The 22,559-nt window shown below is 37.9% G+C and overlaps 1 protein-coding gene across 1 annotated transcript; it reads left to right on the top strand.

Annotated features, from left to right (window-relative positions):
• The first annotated feature begins 111 nt into the window (after nt 1-111).
• LOC112196412 (replication protein A 32 kDa subunit B) lies at nt 112-5,996 on the top strand. Its single transcript, XM_024336763.2, has 9 exons — nt 112-275; nt 390-500; nt 591-688; nt 770-811; nt 1,033-1,110; nt 3,589-3,667; nt 3,800-3,859; nt 3,938-4,017; nt 5,570-5,996. Exons 1-9 carry the CDS (start codon nt 174-176, stop codon nt 5,718-5,720), a joined length of 801 nt encoding a protein of 266 aa, XP_024192531.1. The 5' UTR covers nt 112-173; the 3' UTR covers nt 5,721-5,996.
• Nucleotides 5,997-22,559: the final 16,563 nt, after the last annotated feature.

Below are 22,559 nucleotides of genomic sequence, written 5' to 3'. Positions count from 1 at the left end.
CAAACGACGCGGGAATCCAATTTTATTGTGCTAAAAAAAAAAAAAAAAAGAACGAAAAAAGGAAAAAAAGAAAAAATTAAAGAGGGCTAAAGTGTTTTTAGTAAAAGAATAAATAGAAGACAGTGAGGCGAATCACTGGTCTTAGGGTTTCAGAGAGATCAGATAAAACAACGATGAACGTGAGCCAATTCGACGGAAGCGCCGCCTTCCACGGCGGTGGGTTCATGCCCCCCGCCGCCAACCCAACCCCCGAACACTCTTTCTTTGCTTCCAAGGTAATAATCCACTAAACGCTTTCAATCCACCAATTGGGGCTGTGGTTTCTGATTTCTCAGATGCGATTCCTCAATTAGGCTATAGTATTTAACGCTTTCTTGATTCTCTCGCAGAATCGTGACGTCCAGACACTGCTTCCAGTAACCCTTAAGCAGATCAGCGACGCCATTGCCGGCGAAAATGGTAAAAGCGATTTCTCTGTTGACGGCGTCGATGTGTCCACTGTGAGTATTATTATTTTTTTTTATCCTTTTCGAAAAGCTTTTGGTGGTTTTCGGATTTTCGAAAAGCTTCTGAGTTTTGTTTTGTTTCAGGTTAAGCTTGTGGGAGCAGTGCAGGAGTTTGTTGGAAGATGTACAGATGCTACTTTCACTCTTGATGACGGGACCGGCCGGGTTGAATGCAACCGATGGTGAGTTTTGTCAACTCATCTTCTCTTGTTGTTGAATTTCGTGATTCTGTGTTTATTCGGAGTTGGTCTGTTTGTGTGTAGGTGTCAGGAGCAAATAGACACTGCCGAAATCGAAGGAATCTCGTTCGTTTCTTTCTTGGCTAACCAATTGTCCCCTCTTTACATTAACTAGTAACTAACTTTGTTTTTGATTCGAACAATAATGTGCATCACTTTCCTTCTCTTATTTTCAAGTTATGTTTAGATGCAAAGGCATTCATATTTGAGGTTGTGTTCCTTCCGTTTTTCAAGATGTTTTGCTTGACATTCTTAATTTATTGCATCATCTTCATATCAAATATTAGGAACGGAATGTACGTTCGGGTTCATGGGCGCTTGAAAACCTTTCAGGGGAAGAAGACCATACAAGTGTTCTCTGTTAGGTACATTTCTCTGTTTCGCAATTCAATAGCTCCTACTTGAGAGGAATAACTTTGTTTTTCAGTCACAGGGTAAAGGTAATGTGATAGTGAATTCTTTGTCTTTTGGGTTATTGTTAGCATTTTCTTTGCTTTTGTTAGTTGTCTTGTGTTATTGTTTGTATTTATTTTCTTTTGACTTCATGAATGTCACTACTGTAATGTTTATTTGCTACTGGAGAGAGATTATAGACTTGAAAATTGTTCATAGCATTTTTAGCAATTAAATTTTTAAGACAAATAGTCCCTCAAGCATTAATGTAATGAGTCAAGTAAATCTATTGAAACCAGACAGAAGGTACAATGATTGGTTTAATAAATTGCAAATGAACAATTAAAGTCTCTAGCAAGAAAACTGGTATCTAGTATCTTCTTGAGGTAAAATTTGGTTTGTCATTGACAAGAGATGAGCTAAAGCGGTGGCTGCGCAGTTGACCAGACCTACAACATAGACTCCAAGCTAGACCTTTGCTGGTTCTTGGAATTCAACATCAGGAAGTGTTTCACACCCTTTTGCAAGAGAGACATAAATACAACTGCTGATTTTTACCATCAACTGCCTATTGCCTTTTGGAAGTAGTGTCTGATCTCTTTAATTAAGACAATTTGGTGAGAATATTATTGGTTAAGCAACTAAAGTTGTAATAGAAGATTTCTGCTGGTGTTTGGTAACGAGGGACAAGCGAGATTTTGGGAAGAAGTCTTGATGGGGGGCCAACCATTGAACCAATATTTTCCTAGAATATGGAGATTATCAAGATTCCTTATGTCCAGAATAAGATAGTTTAGCCATTCCAATCCCTTTCCTCTTGAGCTGGGATTTTGTTTCTAGAAGAAACTCAAATGATGAACAGGCAAGGTAGTTATCTTTGCTGTTGGCGTTTTAGGAAAGAGTCAAATTGGAAGACTCCAAGTGGGATTTGACGAGACAGAAGCTGGAGTCTTTTGTAGCTTTATCTTGTCAAATATTTTTTATAGATTTATGATTGCTGATGATTCAGATCCATTTTCTTGTCTGCAAGTTTTTTATGGTATACCCAGGTTCCACTCAAGATCAAGACTTTAGGGTGGTATGTGGTGCATGGAAGGGTTAAGAACTGACATATGCTTCAACAAAGAAGGCCAAGTTCTTCTCATTGGTGTGTCATGTTGAGCAGTCTGAAGTTGCCTCACATTTGTGGGAGAAGTTGTGCATGGAGGCTGGATTGAGTGTAGTATCTTTGTGCCTCTTTTTTTGGCTGTGTGAAGTTGCCTTACTGTTCTGGGAGAAGCTGTATATGGAGGCTGGATTGAGATGGGAGAACCAGTGGGGTTTCTGTCTCTAATAAGTTCACGACATCTTGGTTTTTGCAAAAGATAAAAGGCTAAAATTCTCTGGGTTTGGGTGGTTTGGATGAAAAGAAATAGAAGATCTTTGAAGATTAGAGCTGCAGGATTGGAGGAGCTGGCATAGACCAAGTTTTTAAGCTTTATGGGCTTTTTATCAATAGGCCTTTCTTATATTTTGCTTGGAAGGCAGGCAAAATCTAAGATCACAGTCAGTTTTATTGATAGGCTTTCCTTTCTTATATTTTGCTCGACTGGAAGGCAGCCAAACTCTAAGATTACAGTCACTTGGGTGTTTTGTAGCTTAACTACTTGTATTTGGTATAGCTTTCTGGGTTTGCTGTTTTTTCTCTGTTGCGGACCTCTTGTCCACTTGTATTGCATCATTCATTGCGATCACTAAATTTTTTCTTTCTCTTCAAAACAAATAAAGTCTATCACAGTTCACGTGTATCAATAGTTATTGTTATGAAATGGAGCTTCAAAGGAGATTTGATGTTTCTTGTACAGTTGAAAGGAAGACTTCTGTTAATCTGCATGGTTGTACTTGTGTATTCGATCTTGAGTTTTTCTCTGATTGGAAGGCTGTACAGTAGCTAGAATTTGAAGTCTACCCTGTGTTGTTCATATTACCTTCCTAGAAACAAAAAACCCCCTGCAATGTGATGATCAATTTATGTCCTTTGTTCTTTTGTAAATACAATATTTTTTTCCCAGGTATTGTTGTGTAAGACAAAAAAGGTAACAGCAAAGTTCTTATGCAAAAGAATTTTTATTTTTCAAAAATAGTAAGGGCCAACAGTTTGGAGCAGTCAATTTCATTTTTGGAGAGAAGATTATTTTAATGTGCGAGAATACTATGTAACCAGTGTCCCTAAGTGCCATTTAGTAATGGTAACAGCCCTAGTTATACCGCTTACCACTACAATAGCATTATTTCAATAGCTTTGGTTGTTATATTTTGACATGACTCATTAAGTCATCGAACTGTTTGTCCTTCGTAATAGTTGGATTACCATTGGATGACTTCCTGCACTCCAGTTCACTGACCAAATTACAATATCTGGTATAATTTATGTTGACATTTCACCATTGATGAAGCTGGTGTAATTTCAGGCCTGTGGATGACTATAATGAGATTGCAAGCCACTATATCGAGTGTATGTACGTACATTTCTTCAACAGCAAGTTACTGGTATTTGTCTAACTACTTATAATGTGATTGTGTCTTATTACTGCACACAAGAATACATCAATGTGGAACATTATGCTGTGTTTTTTGTTTTTTTAAATCTTTTTTTGTCTGCCTCTGCACTTGTGATGACAGAAACCACAGGTTGGTGTAGGTGTCACAACTCAGCCATATATGACAATTCCACCAAATCAGGTCAGATTCATTTAGAGACTTTAGTCTGTTGTATTTCTTCTTGTCTCCTTTACTGATCCACTTCATTTTGTCCCTCAGGTATCTGGACAACATAGCCTCTATGGACAGAGGAGCATTGAAGAAAGGGTCTTACAAGTTTTGAACCAGCCTTTATACCTGTGAGTACCTATGTCCTTCAAACAATCATCTATATGTATAAGAATACTTCTGTGAATTAGCAAAACGGCCTCAATGTTCAGCTGACTGTTAATCTAGATTCTCAAGGTGTTGTCTTACTGGAAAACAGTCTCATTGTCATGTGTCACCATGGACTTGGGTATTTATCTAATTGTTGAACATGAGACCATGTTCTTCTGTCCAGCAATAATGAAGAAACCAATATTTACATTGTATGGGTCTTTGTTGACAATCGAGGACAAGATTTTAAGCATGCTATAGATGGCCTGTTTTTATTTTATAACATGATTAATGGCTATTTTGCTAGTAACCCATTTAATTTGGCAGCGCTGATTATCTTTTTCACAACTACAGCACCCGTTCTATTGGGACAAAATAAGTGATAACAGAAAAATTAAAATCATCAATGTATATAGCCTGAATAAATGAGAATGACAATTGGTTGAACAAGAATTAGACAGGCAATGAGAAGATAGTTAAAGACAGGGTGAAGAAAAGATCCCCTGGATCAGATTGTTTACTTCTCTATTAATCTGTTAAACTAAGAGAGATGTTTGCGTATATGCTTTTCCTCAAGAACCCATGTTATGTTGAGAAATGGTAAAGGCGTAGTAATGATAGTAGGATCATATGTTAAATGCACTTTGTCCCATTGTTTTGGAAGTTGCTGAGTTTTGACAAGATTTTGGTAATATTTGTTCTCCGCCAAAAAAGAATGTTCATGTGTAGTGTTAAATAAATTAAATAATTAATGTGTTCTAACTCACGCAACAGCTTTCTGTTTATACTTGATAGTTGATTCTAGGTCATTACCAGAGGCAATAATTAAATCCTCTGCTAAATTCTTAGAATAAGAGGAACTTTGTTTTAGGCTTTTAATAATTATTGTTTTTTGTTTTTGGTGTGATCCTTGTTATTTTGATACTCCATCCTCAATTTTTCGAGTTTTTTTTTTTTTTTTTTTTTGGGTTGAGTTGCCTATATTACCTCGTCTTGTATAATGCATGGCCTAATTTCATAGGCTTTCTTGTAAACAAGGAAGTCTTCAAATCTTCAGTTTGAATCTAGGCAACGGACGTTAAGGGGTTTAAGGGAAAGTTTTCTCTTCTGTAACTCTGCGACTGGATTAAAAAATTGTTTGGCATAGGCCTTCTTGTATATCTTGCAAGAAAGTGTTTCAAGTCCTCAGTGTATGCAATGACTGGGATGAGCCTTCCCCTCTAGTGTAACTCAGTCATTGGATTGAAAATGATATGGCGTAAGCTTTCTTGCAGTATCATGCAAGGTTTGACACCAGGCAGGGATGAGAGGGTTTTATGGGTTGTGTAAAATCAGCCAGTGGGATATAAGAGGAACAAAAAATTTGTCATAGTTACGACATTCTTTGGCATGCAGATTATTGATGTACTCATCTCTGAACATAGTTGTATGATATTGTATTATTGGTAAATTGCTTCTCTTTTAGTGAATATATGTCAACTTTTTCATGTATACATTCCTGTTCCCCATTTATTTAACTAGCTCTTATTTCAGTTCAAGGGATGCGGGAGCAAAAGCTGAGGATATTGCCCAACAACTGAAAGTACCAGTGAAAGATGTCATACATGCTGCTAGTAATCTTGCTCATGTAGGCAGTATTTACGAGATCGATACGTTGCACTATAAATCTCTTGCCAATGGTTGAGTAAAGCTAACAGAATATAGTGAAGCCCTGAAGGTAAACTACAAACTTGAGATACAGAGGTGATTGTATATTTCAGTAAGAATTAGCACTTGGACACCTGAGTTATTATTAGTCGGGTCATTTCATCTCCAACTCGGTGTCAATCTGTATGTTGAAGTTGATACTTTCTGTTTCTTCATCTATCCTCCATTAGATTCTGCACCAGTCAGCTGGTTTAAGATTGCGGATAGTACTCTTATCAAAATGGACGAATAAAATTAGTTGACTGTTTTTTTTTAATTATCATCAGAAGAAGACATATCTATCATTAGATAGCACAGGAAATTACATCAATCTCATTGGATCTACATCCAATGTTCATCCTCACTTTTCAGGTGAAATAGTTAAGGCTGTACCTCAATAGCTAATCTAGGCGTGCCGGATAGAGTTGATCGATTCCGCAGCTACTAAAGCTCATGTACCGGATAAATTACAAAGTAGACTTATCTCTCCGAAGAGTAAGCCTCCCATCCACTGCATTGATAAGGCTATTCGGATAGAGTCCATACTTGGACACAGGCTTTGTGATTCACATAATATCAAGCTTATTTATTGGAGTTGAAAACAGTTGTCTTCAATATCTCCCACTACCATCTCGCGATTTGAGGACCTTAAATTTAGCCTTGCACTTCGTTTGAATTTAAATAGTGGAAAAATGAGTTTTTTTTTTTTAAATGAGGCGGGAAGCCAATTAATTTTTACACATATAAAGTGTTTCAGGAGAATAACAAAAACGCGGACAAAGTCAATAGGAGAACAAAGCTCAGAACCTCTCTTCAGATTTGCTCAAGTTATGGTTCTTATGCTATGTAATCTCAAACTTGGAAACCACTCCATGAGCCACAATTCCAGGTAGAGATTATAGGGCCAATTTCAATGTGACACTATTCGACTTGCTGATTGCTAGACTCTGAATATGTCGAACTTGGAGAAGCACAGCAAGTGCTTAAATGTGATCACTTGGACTGCATGGTTCGTGGAGGCAGCATGGTTGTTTTATGATATGCCAGTAAAGACTGCGGTTTCTTAGAAAGAACGGTGAGGTTGGTCTGGGTTTGGACTTGAACTCATAAACATGCATGTACTCAAATTTCGGGGAATTTGAGGGAGATGTTTCTGGATTGACAATCATCTTAGATGTATATTAGTAATGGTTCGCAACTATAAAAACATGATTGCCATAAACAAATGACAGCAAATTATATTTCTGTCTACACCTTTTTCTTGTTAGTACCAGTACCGGAAAGACTCATTAGGCTCATAAAGCCATGCACAATCCTCTTCATAATTGTACCACGATGCTGCATGAGGAATAATCTTGTTTCGAATAGTAGGGCTACACAGGACGACAACAGCATGTTATTCCATAACAGTAGATAGATATGAACACTGCGCATTATAAATTAAAAGCAAAAGAAATCAGCAGAGTACTCAATTTCTCAAATCCAGTGCAAGAGTCGTTAAAGACTGAAGTCACTGAACAAAGTCAAGTGAATTTAGTTGGTTGTGTGGGAGCATGGATTTTACAAATGGGATAATTTCGAGAGATAGATATACCTGAAGAAGGTAATCTGAAGCAATACACGAAGAACTGATAGGCTAGGAGAAAGCTCATGCCAGGCAAGGATCCCTATGAGGAATCCCGAAGAGGGATGCACGGCCCGTATGCTGTATGTTTCGGATACATTACTCCGAGAAGGGAAGAAAATCCTGATGGAATATTAGTACCCCGAAGGGCATCTCGAGAAGATCGATGGGTTGGGCCTCTATTTGGCCTCAATTAAAAGCTTGTAGTATTTGAGTGAATCTCAAATTGCTTAAGTAAAGAAAGTAGAATCAATTTCTATTTCCTATATTGAAAAGACTAGTAACCTACCTAGGGTTAGGTAATGGAAAGACCATCTTACCCCAACATATGACCTCCTATACAAGGAGGCACAATGCACCAACTCTCTATCTCTATCCCACTGCTTTGAATTTATACTGACTTGGTCATTGGAGGGTATTTGTCTAGTACCTCACTAGGTTTGAATTTCGTCTTGCAAGAATGCAAGTTGTACGTGACTGTATATTGAGAGAGGAGTTCTACTCTCCTACAAGTTGTCCATCTCCTCCAGCAAGAATTTCATATCTCTGCGCACAATAGTGACAGAAACCAAATTAAACAACACATTTAAGCCAATTCAAAAATTGACTTTAGAGAGGCTTAAAGTAGTCCTCATATTTCGCTTCCTATTTAGATCTCTCTACAAAAAAGTTCTTTTCCAGATCACCCTGTAAAATATGAAAGTAATCAGACATCAAAGCATCACTCAAGTGTATTCAAAATTATACTCTAAACTATAAGACAACCAATGAGATAAAAGATATGCTACATATTCTAACGAAACGAGCTCTCTCTTTTTCGATACGCCATGTTCCTCTGTCATCCTGAAGAGGAGGGACAACCCTAATCGTAGGAAAAGAACAGTGAGCGATGAAGATAAGGAGCAAGGGATATGAGTGACTGGGCGATTTGGATTCTGTCTTAAAGAAATCGCGGAAAATTGACGATGACACATTGACTGGAAGTGTAACTCTACCCGAGACAAAAGAATGTGTCGCCCCAGGTCGATCAAAAGTAGGTTGACCGAAAACAATAAAGGAACAAAGCTAACCCCTAACAAAGCAACACTCTTGCCGGATCATGGTGTGGAGTTTGTACTGACTCAAAGTGCGTCCTCCCTCACTTCTGCCTTGCTAAGTGCTGCTTCTGTACTAACTTGAGTGCTACTTCTGTACTAACCCGAGTGCTACTTCTTGATGCTCCCCTCCACCGGATGCTTAACTGGAACTTTGACCAGACCATGCATAAAGTAGCTTTCTACGTCAATTGGGCCACACTCAATATAAAAAAGACAAATTTCCCATAATTGAATATCGTGAATTGAAGTGCTGGCTTTGAGCCTTTGAGTCCAATTCTTGACTACCATCTCCGATGAGCTCTACTTTCAAAATTGCAAGTCTTCATCCTATATCATTTTTTTGATACGAAAAGACTATAGATTAAAGATGGAAGCCTCTCTGGCATCCTGAGTTTATAAAATCGAACATTAAGGCTCTTGAAGCCTCCATACGTACTCTATTTGTCCACACATTTCTACTAGTACAATTATGGCCTATATTAGCTATAGCATCTGCTACAAAGTTTTCTTCCCGGAAGATATGTCGAAATGAAATTGAGTTGAAACTTGTAGCAATGGCTTGGATATCTTGAATAATTTTGAGTAAGCGCCAGGGTGGGTGTATCACTTTATTGACAGCATCAATGACAAGTTTGGAGTTGCCCTCAACTTCAACTCGGTTGTGTCCTCGTTCTAAAGCACAGACGAGTCCGTTACGTAGAGCAATAGCTTCTGTTAAAGGAACTGTAGTAGTACCAACTTGTTCAGTGGCAGCTACCAGGGGCCTTCCATGAACATCACATATAACAAAACCACCACCAGCAGAGGTTCCATTTACTGATCCATCAAAGTTGAGTTTAACTGCACAAGCAGAAGGAGCTGTCCACCTAATGTTGGTTTGTTTGTTTTGGGAAAAAACTCTCTCTGCTTGTCCCTCTGTAGATCTGACATTACCCATATTCGCAGCAGAAGCTGCTACCACAGATTGTGGGTTTGGGTTTGCATTTCTGAACACTTTATCATTTCTGGCTTTCCAGATTTTCCAACAGGAGGTGATTATTTTTGCAAAGATGCTACTGTTAAAAGGTTGGGAAAGGAACAAATCATGGAAGACTTTGAGATATCCCTTATTCCAGTTCAAAGTTGCAGGCATACCTGTCAATCTCCATACTTCTGCAGCAAAACTACAATAGCCAAAAAGATGGTCTGCAGTTTCATTGTCAGTATTACACATAGGGCAAGAGTTGTCATCTATCATTCTAAATTTAGAGAGTCTATCTCTTGTTTTCAATCTTCCTCTTAGCAGTAGCCAACCAAAGAGTTTGATTTTTGGCTGGATATCCAGTTTCCATAATTTGCTGATAAGAGCAATTTGATTGTGCTTTTCTTGTGTATTAAGTTGCAACCAAGTAGCTGATTTGATGGTGAAGAGACCATTTGAAGATGGTCCCCAAATGAAGTCATCTTCCTATTCAGTTGTAGAAATAGGAATACTTGTAATCTGATTAATGATGTTATGATCAAAGAAGAGGGAGAGCTTACCCTAATTCCAGGCCTTGTCCTGTATATAGTTGTCAATAGTTTCATCCCAATTAATTAGGTGCCTTTTGTCTTTAGCAACATAAATATGCAAGGGGTGATCAAACACCCAATTGAATATCCAGAAGTGGATTGATTTTCCATTGCCTAAGATCCATCTCATGCCTTTAAGAATGAGGTCTCGTGCATCCAGTACTCCTTTCCAGGCAAGAGAGTTTGACTGCTTCTTCCTGACCTGGAAAAAAGAGGCATTCCTTAGATACTTTTTCTCATTATTTGAGCCCACCAGTTATCTTGTTCTTTAATTATTTTCAAAGCCAATTTGGCTATAGCTGCATTGTTGAAGAAAGCAGAGGGCCTTATACCCAGACCCCCCATTGACTTGGGTTGGCAAACCTGCTTCCAAGCAATCGGGGGACATTTCATGTCCAATCCCCATAAAAAGGACCTGCCTTGCTTGTCAATACTATTAGTTATCTTCTTGGAGCATTTAAAACACGACATAGCATGGTTTGGCATCTCAGCTAGATTTGATTTAATTAAAGTGAGTCTACCTGCTCTTGAGAGAGTTCCCTTCTTCCAACCTACAAGCTTGTTGGAGATTCTTAATAAAAGTTCATTAGTATTGATAGGATTTTTCCAAAAAATTACATTATGTATACCAAGATATTTGTCAATTGTAGCTTTTTGGTTTATGTTAAGGATATTAACTATTTCATTCCTTAATCTATTTTGAACATTCTTAGAAAAATAAAGTGAGGATTTGTTAAAATTGATTTTCTGACCTGAGGCTTCAATGAACATGGTTATGACATTTGAGATGTTTCTCGCTCCTTTCTTCGTGGCTTTGGCAAACATTAGACAGTCATCGGCAAACATTAAATTTGAGATTCTGAAACCAAGAGGAGAAGAGAGTAGTCCAACCTGAGATTTATGGCTCGTAACCGGATGATTCAAATGTCGGATTAAGGGTTCCATTGCTTAAATAAACAAATAAGGAGAGAGTGGATCTCCTTGTCAGATGCCTCTTGTTGGCTTAAACCAACCTGTTGGCTTCCCATTAATTAGCAAAGAAAAAGAGGCTGAGGTAATACAATTTATGATCATGTTGATCCAATTGTTATGGAAGCCAAACCTCCTAAGGCAACTGGATAAATAGTCCCAGCTAATAAGGTCATAGGCCTTTTCCAGATCCAGTTTTGCAGCTAACGCTCCTATTTGGCCCTTTTTTTTTTGGAAATCTGAGAAGATCTTCATTCTATATCATTGATTAGAAACGACTAACAGAGTCATGCAATATTTTACTAGTTTACCACATGTCGACTTCTCATTGGTTGGGACCATCACATCTCAATATCTCTCTTAATTAAAAAAAAACCAAGATTTGAATTAATGTTCTTTCATTGAGTCATCCTAAATTCAATTGATTTCTCCTAAAGATTTCATTTCAATTAGAATTCGATTATTCACTATGTACAAGGATCCCGCTGAGCATCCATAGCTGATTGGTTAAAACACATAGCTCATAATTGGCAAAGTTGTTAGTTCAATTCCTACAGGATGCACATCAATGGGACCCTCCAATAAGTTTATTGGAATTGATTCTATATCAATGTAAATCTGATCATACATACATAATGAATTAGCGAAGTGTATTCATATCATAACATATGAACAGTAAGAATTAGACTTCTTATTGAGACTTGAACTCATAGGGAAAAAATAGATCTATGGATGTAATCAAATATGTAGTATATATATTTTTTTTTTTCAAAACTAATGAGGATTAGGCGATATAGCTCCTATGTAACGGTTTGAAAGGGCCACCAAGGCACCCACACAACCCCGAAGGGGACTATTACAACCGGGAGCCCACCGCCCATCCCTCATTAGTATATTTATTAAGAATGAATCAAAAGATACAGAGTGAGAGGTGGGGGACTAGACCTTAACCACTCCCATACATATAATAGACAAATAGAAAACCAACCAAAACTAAGCAAATCGATAAGTAGTATGTCCAGAAAAATCATGACCAAAAGAACTAAATAGGAATTGAGGGATTGCATGAGAACTATAAACCGAAAGATACGTCAATAGAGACGAAACCTCATCGGAGAACACCAAAGGCCTCCGAAACACTTCTAGGATCAAACCGCCCAAACAATAGGACGATCCAACAGTAAGATCCTCATGGATCGAAAACCGAACAAACCAAAACTGCAAATAATCCAACTCAACTAAAAAGTTAAGCAAACACAAAAGTAAACATACCCACATGTTCGTATCGACGAATGGAGGATGAGCAAAGAACTGCCCCTAGAATGGACGAACGCGCCGCCACTGGCGGCTGCACATGAAGCCCATGTGCCGCCGGGCCAACTTCAAAACCACGAAGGTCAACTCCACCCAACTTGAAGATCACGACACGAGGAACAACTTTCATAACTGGCACAAAGGCCGATTCAGCCTAGATCGAGTTAAATCAAGCCCAAAATATCTCCATCGTTGAACTTCAAATTGTGATTTCTCACTCCACACTTCGAATCGATCGACAAGGCTTGCATGGATCGAACGAGGATGAAGAGAGCTTCAAAGCATGACCTGTTTCAGCCGCCGCCGTGGCCGGAGGAGGGAGATCGCTCAGGGTCCATCGCCGCCTCCACTTTAATCATTCGATCTCTCGTCTCCGGTGCATCTAGGAGCAAGCTAGTGGCTAGGGGAAGGAGAGGAGAAAATTTTAAGCCGGTTGGAGGTGGTGGCACCGCTGAAGGACGTCGGAATCAGAAGATAATTTTGGGTTGGGTCAGGCTCTTCGCCGGTGGGTCGAGGGTTTGGCTGAGAGTGAAAAAGTTCCTGAATTTTCTGGAAACTTTCCAAAATTGGAAAGTGAATTTATTTTCTGATTTATACCAAAATTTCCCAAATTGGAAATGACTTCCGTTGACCATAATTTCTTCATACAATCTCCGATTTTCGCGCACCACATATTCAAGGAAAGAGACTCGTATTGACGCGCTCTACGATTTCTATGAAGGAAGTTTTCAGAGAAACTCAATGAACAAAAAGTCAACATTTTGACCCTTCGAAATAATACGTTTTCGAGTAATTATTCGTCCAAAATATTTTCGCTCCACCCTCGGACCACGAAATCATATTAATGAACACTTTATTAATTCCAGGAAATTTCAAGAAATTAATAACAAATTTCCCGGTATTACACTATCTCCCTACTCCCTTCTCCCTTCTTCATAGTGCTGTTTCTTCTTTCTCTTCGTCTTGATCTGACCTACCTAATTAAGCGCCAAAGTTGGAGGCCACTGGGTCATCTAGATTTAGGGTTTCTTCTATTGCCGTTCAGGTTTAGCGTTGGATGTGGGTTTTAACTAGGCCGTGCGGTCGAGGTTGGAGTCAGGTAGCTAGGGTCGCTTATAGGTTCCCGGAGGTGTGCGGTGATGCTTCCAGGAGTCGCCGAACGTTGTCTAGCCAAGAAGATGGTGGCTGCTGTGAGTCAACAGCTGTAGTCCAAGATCGACGACAGTGGGAGAGAGTCCCTTATTTGGAAACCCATTCCAATCGCGACCTCTTTGGAGATTCAGAGCTCTAGGTGAGCTATTTTGCCCCAAGTATATTCAATTAATTTATTTCCTTAATTATAATTATGCAATTAGGCAAATTTTACTTAAGATTCTCATTTGTGCAAGTTTCACATACTGCTAATGAATATTGGCAACAAGTGGTGATAATCTTGAAGTTTGACACAGATGATGGTGGACTGGTGGTGGTGAGTTTAGAAGGTAGTTTTGGACAAGAAAGTTAATTATGATGTACTTGTTGTGGGGTCTGTTTATGGCGGTTATGTTGCTGCTTGTCGGCTAGCTATGGCAGGTGTAAGGGTGTGTCTACTTTAAAAAGGACAGAAATGGGAAGCTCAGGACTTCCCAATAGACCACTTCAAAATCTTTTCGGTTGATAGGATGGAGAACCAGACATAGGTGTTAGCTATGGACAAAAAGATGCTTTGTTTAAGGTTAATCTCGAAATTAAGCCATAGTTCTTGGGATATATATGTTGCAATATTGTACTTCACTGTGTCTTTTACTCTTTTCTTAATGCTTACCATTATAGATATACTCGATAGTTGTACTAGAAAGATGTAACAGTCTTCCCAAAACCATAAACCTTGTGACTCATATGTCAAAATATAGAGACAAATGACTACATATTTGGGAGTGAGATGAATTAATATGCATCTGTTACCATAGATGTATGAGCAAAATGATTCTCTAGCAACAGTGGCTTGTGGGCTTGGTGGAGCCGTGGAGCTTCACTAGTGAATGCCAGAGTTATGATGCCAGCACCAGTTCATGCTAGACGGAATCCAAAATGGCCAAAGGAATGGGAAAGGCATTGGGGTAGTTGTGAAGCTTCTACTGTAGACATGTTGAGAATACAAAGCATTCCAGTCAAGTTTCCTTCCTTGAAAATTTTTGGAAGAAGCTGGAGAAACATTTGACACTTCAATAAAGCTTAGTGTGAATTTTGACATTGAAACAACAAATGGAATGAAATGTCCACTGATGGGTAGCTACTTAGCCTATGTAAACTGTCTTTCTGGATGTCCTTATAACGCCAAAAGTTCGACTGGCAAAAATCATTTAGTCTCAGCAATCCAGGCATGTCTTAAGTCTTTTACTTGTTATCTAATATATCCATGAATAGTGTAGACCTGTAGTTATTAGATATCAAAACTTCTTCTGCCATTATTAGTCCAGAGGTTGAGGTTACCGATGAAAATGATATTGTTATTGTTATTTACTTGGATGCTACATACCATTTTTAGAAACTAGGGTGATAAAGGCTAAAATGATACAATTCAACGTTGGCTTTTCTGCTTCAGAATATTGTATCATTTTAGGAAATAATATAAAATAATATCCATTTAGATGTTGGTAGATGTTCTTGTTTAAATCTTAATCTAACCTGCTTTCGTACAACTAGTGTTTCTTATGTAACAGGCTAGATGTATTGTCAAAACAGAATGCCAAGCTCAGTATGTGGTTAGAAACATGCATGACCATTTCCAACACAAAGGAAAAAATGCCAGGAGATGGATGGTTTACTTGAATGAGATTGACTATGTGACCTGTGATTTTGTGATCCTATCAGATAAAAAACAGTCAAAGTTTGTCTGTTCCGGAAATTCTGATGATCACAAGGATGTTAACAAGTTCTAGATTTTGTAAACCGCAAATAGGATAGCTCTTTTGGTAGAGGAACAATGCTTCAGCCTAAGAAGGAGAAGTTGGAAACTCGTTTAGGACATGTTTCTTTAATGGATGCTAGTGAGAAATAATTGTATTCTCTTAAGAATGTTGTTGTGTATGCACTGTGAGAAATAAATTGAACAAGTATTAGTGTTCTTAGTTTGACAACTATTGCAAATTCTGACTTGGAACTAACATGTGTAGATTGAAAGGAATTCGATCTTACACTAAAAACTGAAGTATGAAATGGAAAAGAAAACACTTGTACCCTTATAAACTGATGTCTGAAAAGAATCTTAACATCGATTTTTTTATCAAACACTGATGTCAAATATCCAAATGGAAATCGATATGTAATATGAAAGTGATGTTATAACAAGAGAACTAAATCGGTTCTTTGAGAAAAATAGCTTATTCAATTTGATTTCAAAGTGTAGTTTTGTGGAGAATATGAATTTCACATACATAACATGTGAAGTTCAATGAAAAGTGAAGTGTTTCGTAAGAATGGACATCGCTATTACATATGCTACCGATGTATTGTCTTAATTTGGACATCGGCTAAAAAACGATGTCTGAAAATTTTGATCTTTCTCTACACCCACTAAGACATCGGTCGAATTTTAGTTTTACATCGGTTCTAGACTGATGTCTATTAACAAAATTCTAGTAGTGGTTACATACCTTTCTATTGCCATGAACACAAGCAAATAAGAAAAGTAGCATATAAAAGGCACCACTCATTAAAACATCAAATGTTCATGTTACGTCCCGAACTTAAATTTATCGTTTTACTAGTCATTTGGACGGTAAACGACAATTACTTTCACTTTTTACTCTGTTTCGATATTTTTAGTGGCCCTAAAAAGTTGACATTTCGTTCGGGTCAAAATTTGAGGAAATTTTCTTCATGAAAATCGTAGAGGACGTTAAACCGAGCGCGTGCATATGTGGTACGTAAAAATCGGAATTCGTATGCGAAAGTTATGGAAGTTACTGTTCATAGTAATTTTCTATAAATAGCCGAGTTACTGTGGTAAGTTTCCATTTTCGGAAACTTACCGAGCCCTCTTCCTTCTCTCTCCCCGGTTCTCTCTTCCTCTTCACATTCTTCCTGCCATAACTCCTCCATCCGGCTACGGATTTTGACGTATAAGATGTAGTTGGAAAGCTCTCTTCCTTCTCTTCATTTCTGGGTTCGTTTCGTAGCTTAATATGAACTGTGGAAGGTGCAGCAACGAGAAGAAGAGGACGGTCACTGTAGCAGATTGTGGTCAACGTCGGTTTCTCCCGATTCCGGCCACCTCCGGCAACAAACCTTAGCCGATCAGAAGCGGCTTGAGACGTAGATCATCCTCCCCAAAGCTTTTGCTGAGAATCGAAACATGGAGGAAAAATCGAAGGTTTGAATTTCTGGGTACTATTCATAAATATGGGTTTACTGTTTTCTTAATTGTTGACCTAGTTCTAGTTGTTTTCTCAGGTTGTGGTAGTTGAGAAAAGTGTTTGGAATGATGAGATGATTGTGCTACAAAAATTTGGTGGCCATCAGAGCTGGCGACGGTGGCGTGTGAATCCCACGCGCCGTCACTGTAGCAGGTGCGTGGCGGCGCCTCCGGCTGCTATTTGACTTCAATTTTTAGCCCATTAAATACTACAAATATTGTAGAGCTTATATATGAAGTTTGGAGAAGATTGGTGAGGTTTTGAATTTATTAGGAATTCTCAAAAATAATGAGTTTCGATTATCGATTTACGAGAATCCGACCGCCGGATTTCTCTTGGTTTTGCCCTAGAACCCTTAAAATAATGAATTGGTGTTATGGTGGAGTTTGGGTTGAATTGGGAAAGAAATGGAAGTGTTGAATTGTGAGGATATTATTTTTGGATCGTATTAAATGGCCGAGTTGTTATTCACGGAATATAATTGTGTACAGGGCGACGTACCGAGGTATTGCTCGATGAAGGAACCCATATGCGTGGTCACCTAAATAGTACTGTACATGGACTTTTGTTTTAAATAATGATGCATGCATTTATTTTGAAATTATTGATTTATTTAATTATCGTTTTATTTATCGAGCATAATATTTTGCCTTGGATTATAATTTTGACATTGTGTTTCCATATGAATTTCGGTTACGAATCTATTATGCTCGGATTTGGATTTATAATTTATATCGATTGGAATTTCAAATTAAAGTTTGTTATGCTCGATTTTGAATTTGTGATTTATATCGAAATTCGATGAAGCAGCTTCTGAGGTGATTTCCGGAATTATTTATAATTTCACTCATCGATTTTGAGATTTATGCAAGCTTCTCAAAAATGGGATTTTCGAGGGAATCTTACTCATCTATTATTCCTAGCCTAATTATTTATGATTTCAAGAATATTTTGGCGTGCGGGGCCACGTCGTTGGATTATGTACTTTCTCATGAGATATTGGGGAGGCCTTACTGATTTTCGAGTTTTCGTGTGGTTTTAAACCACCATACCTGGGTCATTATATTTATTGCTAGCTAGCCTATTAGTACTCCTCCCTGCTTACTATGTGTTCCTGGGTGAGAAAAGCAGAGCATGGGATGCTCCAGAGTGTGGGACACTCCGACCCGCTCCCTTATTTGTATGGTGAGAACTTCTTCCCCATATTTGATTGATACCTTTAGCTAGCGGGGCTGGCTCGATTTCTTTAACCAGCAGGGCTGGAATGTTTTCACGAATTTTCGTGTTGCGAGAAATATGTTTTATTCACGTTGCATGCATCAAGGTTTTTAAAGGATGAACATGTGGGAAAGTATTAAAGCTTTACTTGCATTTGAATTATCTTATTTATTTATTTATTTATTTTGTCCACTCACTCTAACGTGTTTTAAATTACTTTCCCCTGGGCCCTTTGGTTTCAAATGCCCAATTTGCAGGCGAATTAGTGGAGGTCGGGCGTGCATGGCATTTGAGGCATATTTGTCACTACTTCCGCAGTGTAGGATCCCTTGATCATTTACTCTTCTTTTTATATATTTGTGTATTAGTATTGCTCTGATAACCTTTTGGGATTAGTAATTGTTGAGTTTTGTGTTTTGTGAAAGTGGAGTTGATGGTAATTGGGAGCAGGGTGGCTCCAGGAGGTTGGTTTGTTTGAAGTGTTTTGTGTGTTTTACAGGTTTTTGGGTAGCCCATTTTATGGGTGACTCTGCCAAATTTTTTGGTAGAGCTATTTCTAAGGTGGGCCTCACAGGGCCACCTCAGATTTCAGGGTGAAATTCGGGGCGGGTCCTGTCAATTCACTTATTAAAGTGAGCCTGTGAGATATGAAATAACATAATAAATAGGCTAAGTTTGAAAAGAAAATAAAACTTAAATTTTCTCCTTATTGCCCTTCAAACTATGGGGTTTTTGTTCTTGGAACCAAGTTCCTGTGCTACGGAAATTGAGTGATGGAGTTGTGACGAAGCTAGGTAGAGTGGGTTGATGAAGGAGTGCGGTGGTGGTGGATACAGAGCTGCCACTAAATGGATGGAGGTGTATATTTAGTTATTACCAGTAGTAAAATAGGAAGTTATGGAGATAAAAGAATAGAAAAGACATAGAGATGTGTATTAATAGTAGTTGAGGATGTGCGATTAAAAATTTCATTTTGCATATATATTTAACTCATTAAACACACCAGTATTTCATTTTATGTGAACCAAATAAAGACCTTATTGAAGACTCTCCCCATTAGTTGAGTTGAAATAAACTCCAAGGATACATGGGAGCAAACTAATGGACAACTTGAGTTTTTTTTTTTTAAATAAATAGAAGATTTCATTAATCTATAGGCTAATTGTATAACACATAGAATAGCATCATATAATTGTGTCCTACATTAATGGACAAGCAGTTTAAACCAATGCCATTCCTAGAACATTAACGCGCACTTATTCAATGAGAAAGATCATGGCTAGTCTTCTTATACAAAATTAAAATTAAAAATGTATACCTTTATCAATGGAATAATTGTGATACTCAGAGATTCACTTAAACCAAGTGTAAAAAATAGGGGCCTTGACCGAATGCACAAATTGGGCCAAGATATTCCTACTTACACCACCAACATATTCTTTGTCCCATTTACCGAATTTAAACATAAAATGACAATTTTCCCTCAGCCTAATTAAAGAACTACATTATGCCACTTTGGCTCTCATGCCTTCGATCCGGCCGGTCTCTCTCTCTCTCTCTCTCCAAAATCTGATTCCTGTTCCTGGAAGCCGTGGAGGAGCTTCTAGAATTGTTGAGACCCAACTCCAGTCTCGTGAAGCTGATTCCGGTCTTAGCGTCGAGCCTTCTAGAATCGTTGGAACCATGAAGGAGCTTGCTCGGTAAATTGGCTCTGAGGAGCTTGTCCAGTGATCACTACGATTCTATGATCCACCGCCTCTACCACCGAAGGCCGGTGAACACCTCTGCCTCTACCACCGCCTCCGATAGGCCACACCTCCTTCAATGATGGGCTGCTTTCACTTCCATCAGATCTTTTTGGCACTTGTTGCTTCAGCTGCTAGGGCTTACCTACATCCTCTCTGGAATATCCCAAGCTACATCATTCTCCTTGCTTTTGAAGGAGTTGCTTTGGCCGTCTGTGGGCATTTAACAGTACATTAATTGCCCTTCAAAGTATAGTTCTTTCGTTGGAGGCTATTTGCTGCATGCGTTACATGTAATTAATTTCCGTTGTTAATATATAAGCTGTGTAAATAGAGATAAGCAGGCACTTTCATCTATAATCTCAAGTTTGAAATTTGACTTGCTTAATAAAGGAACAGATGCTGATGCTTAATCTGTTCATTTAGACCTTCACTTAAATTGACAGGAAGTCTTAGGCTTTGTCCATGGAAGATGGTCATTTGTTACTAAATGAACAGATGCTGATGTGTGCGTGTTCTTGTGTTTGCTTGCCTAAATTTGTTGTTAAAACTTACTCATCTTGTATTGTTTTGTATCCTTGATTAGAGCTACCAAATCAAAGCATGCATATCGGAGGATCTTAATTTGACACATGAGTTTCATACTTTCATTTTCATGTGAAAAGTGACTTGAAAAACCCAGAACGGTAACCACGTGGTTGTTCTATTTGGTATAATCTGTCATGCAAGAATTCAATCATTTGTTTTTCGATTATATCTGGGTTTGTGAAGAATTTTGCGAACAGTAAGGCTTTTTGTACATTTAAGCAAATGTTGGATTATGGAATATGTCAAATTTCGTTGGTGATATTTTTAAATGATTATTGACTCTCAATAAAAAAATTATTAGGGGACAATAAATTTTTATTGGAAATTTATTGGCCCCCAATTAACATTTATTGACTCACAACAAAACAATTTGAATTGCTGTAATCTCATTTTCGACCTCAAGCAAATTTTTATTTAGGGATAATGATAAAAAAAAGGTCATTTTGAAGTGTCTTATTATAATTTAAACACCACAAATGTTCCGATGATAATTAAGGTCACCTGTTCACGATCTACCACTGTACTTCAAATTAATTACAAAACTGCCACCGTCAGTTTTCTTTGGCAGTTTGTGGCCGGTAAAGTAAAACGGCACTATTGTTCATCTTCTCCACATTATTTCGGGATATCAAACGTCAAAAAATCGCTCAAACCTACTCCGAAATAGAGAATTCTTAATCCTCTTCATCTCCGGTGGCCACATTCTGAGACACATACATTCTCCGACGACTGTTTTGCTCAACGGTGAAGCAGCTCCGACTCTGCAAAAGTACTTCACAGAAAAAACCCCAAATTTTAGGGATTTGAAGAATTGCAGAACTTGAATCGTCTACCTCGACCGGGTAATCTTTCAGCCTTGATTCTCAGAAACTTCTCTTACTTAATTTCGAGTCATTGAGATAGTGTTTAGTTTTGGAATTATAAGTCGAATATGATTTATAATTATTTCTGCATTTTATTCTGAAACAAAATAATTCGATTCCAAGTTTTGGTTTGGTTTGAGTGAAGATTTAAAGATTTTTTTAGTGGAGATGATCAATGACTGTCTTAAATTTTAGTTTGATGCTGTAACATAGCCAGTGACTTAGGCTACTGAGTGGGTATCATTTGATTTTGGAGTGGCTCTGTTTCCATTTTGGTGTGATTTTTGATACAGAGAAATGGACAGTAACATAACCATTTATGAGGAGATAATGACTGTGTGTGATGCTGTTTAGGCTTTAGGTTTTACTTGAATGGAAATTCTGCTAGTGCAAATACATATTTTATAGGCTTAGATAATGAAACTGGTCAGTGAGGTCACTGGCCAGGTCGCTAGACAAGTCAAAAGGCCAGATAAGTCACTCTAAAAGACCAACTCATTGGCAACGTGTGTTAACCTCCTGTCAGTGATCATGTAACTTACAATGTATGTAACTGATCAAGTAACTAGCCATATGACTAGCCATGTAACTGGCCATGTATGTAACTATTCATGTAACTGGCCATATAACTTACATGTATGTAACTGATCATGTAACTGGCCATGTAACTGCATGTAACTTACAATGTATGTAACTGAACATGTAACTTACAACATATGTAACTGGCCAAGTAACTGATTATGTAACTGATGTTGAAATTGACATGAGCTGTAACTGGCCATGTAACTAACCATGTAACTTATCATGTAACTTACAATATATGTATCTGGCCAAGTAACTGATTATGTAACTGCAAACTCAATGCTAACCTTCTTATTTTTTCAACAAAATTTAAACATCAGAAATGACAAGAACAAAAAGAAAAGAAAGGGAACCAAGCGATGATGACGAAGACTACCAAGAGGTGGAATTAGAAGATGAAGAAGACGATCGAACGATACACAGAAAGAAGAATTCGAAGAAGAGCTTGAAGAAATTAAAAAAAAAAAAGGAGATAGGAAGAAACAGAAGAAGAAGAAGAAGAAAAAGAAGAACCATCACCAAAGAAGATTCCCAAGAAGAGCTTGAAATAAAATAAAAAAAAGACAGGAAGAAACATAAGAAAAAGAAGTAGAACAATCACCAAAGAAGGGTTCTTCAAAAGTTATTAGCAAAAAACAGAAAGTAAAGAAGGTAAAAGATTCTGAAGAGCAAGCAGAAGTAGAAAAAAAACCTGAAGCAGCACCAAAGAGGAAAAAAAATGTGAAACCAGGACATGTGTAGTACAGGTGCACATTAATAAGTTTCTTGAATACAATTAAAGATAACAAGAAGAATCTCAGTGCAAGAACATTAGATTTGCTCAGGAAGTCACCATTTGGAAATATTGTCGATGCATTCCATGGTGACTACATAGAGGAGAAGTCAGCCA

The sequence above is a fragment of the Rosa chinensis genome, chromosome 4 (assembly GCF_002994745.2).
Source record: "Rosa chinensis cultivar Old Blush chromosome 4, RchiOBHm-V2, whole genome shotgun sequence".
In the NCBI taxonomy this organism is placed as follows: Eukaryota; Viridiplantae; Streptophyta; class Magnoliopsida; order Rosales; family Rosaceae; genus Rosa; species Rosa chinensis.
This window is presented reverse-complemented; position numbering and strand designations above follow the sequence as displayed.

Bases quoted from the DNA above. Each gene is read 5' to 3' on its own strand.
- LOC112196412 (XM_024336763.2), top strand. From the start codon at position 174: ATGAACGTGAGCCAATTCGACGGAAGCGCCGCCTTCCACGGCGGTGGG. The intron at 276-389 runs GTAATAATCCAC...ATTCTCTCGCAG, and splicing joins ACTCTTTCTTTGCTTCCAAG to AATCGTGACGTCCAGACACT. The intron at 1,111-3,588 runs GTACATTTCTCT...GTGTAATTTCAG, and splicing joins ATACAAGTGTTCTCTGTTAG to GCCTGTGGATGACTATAATG.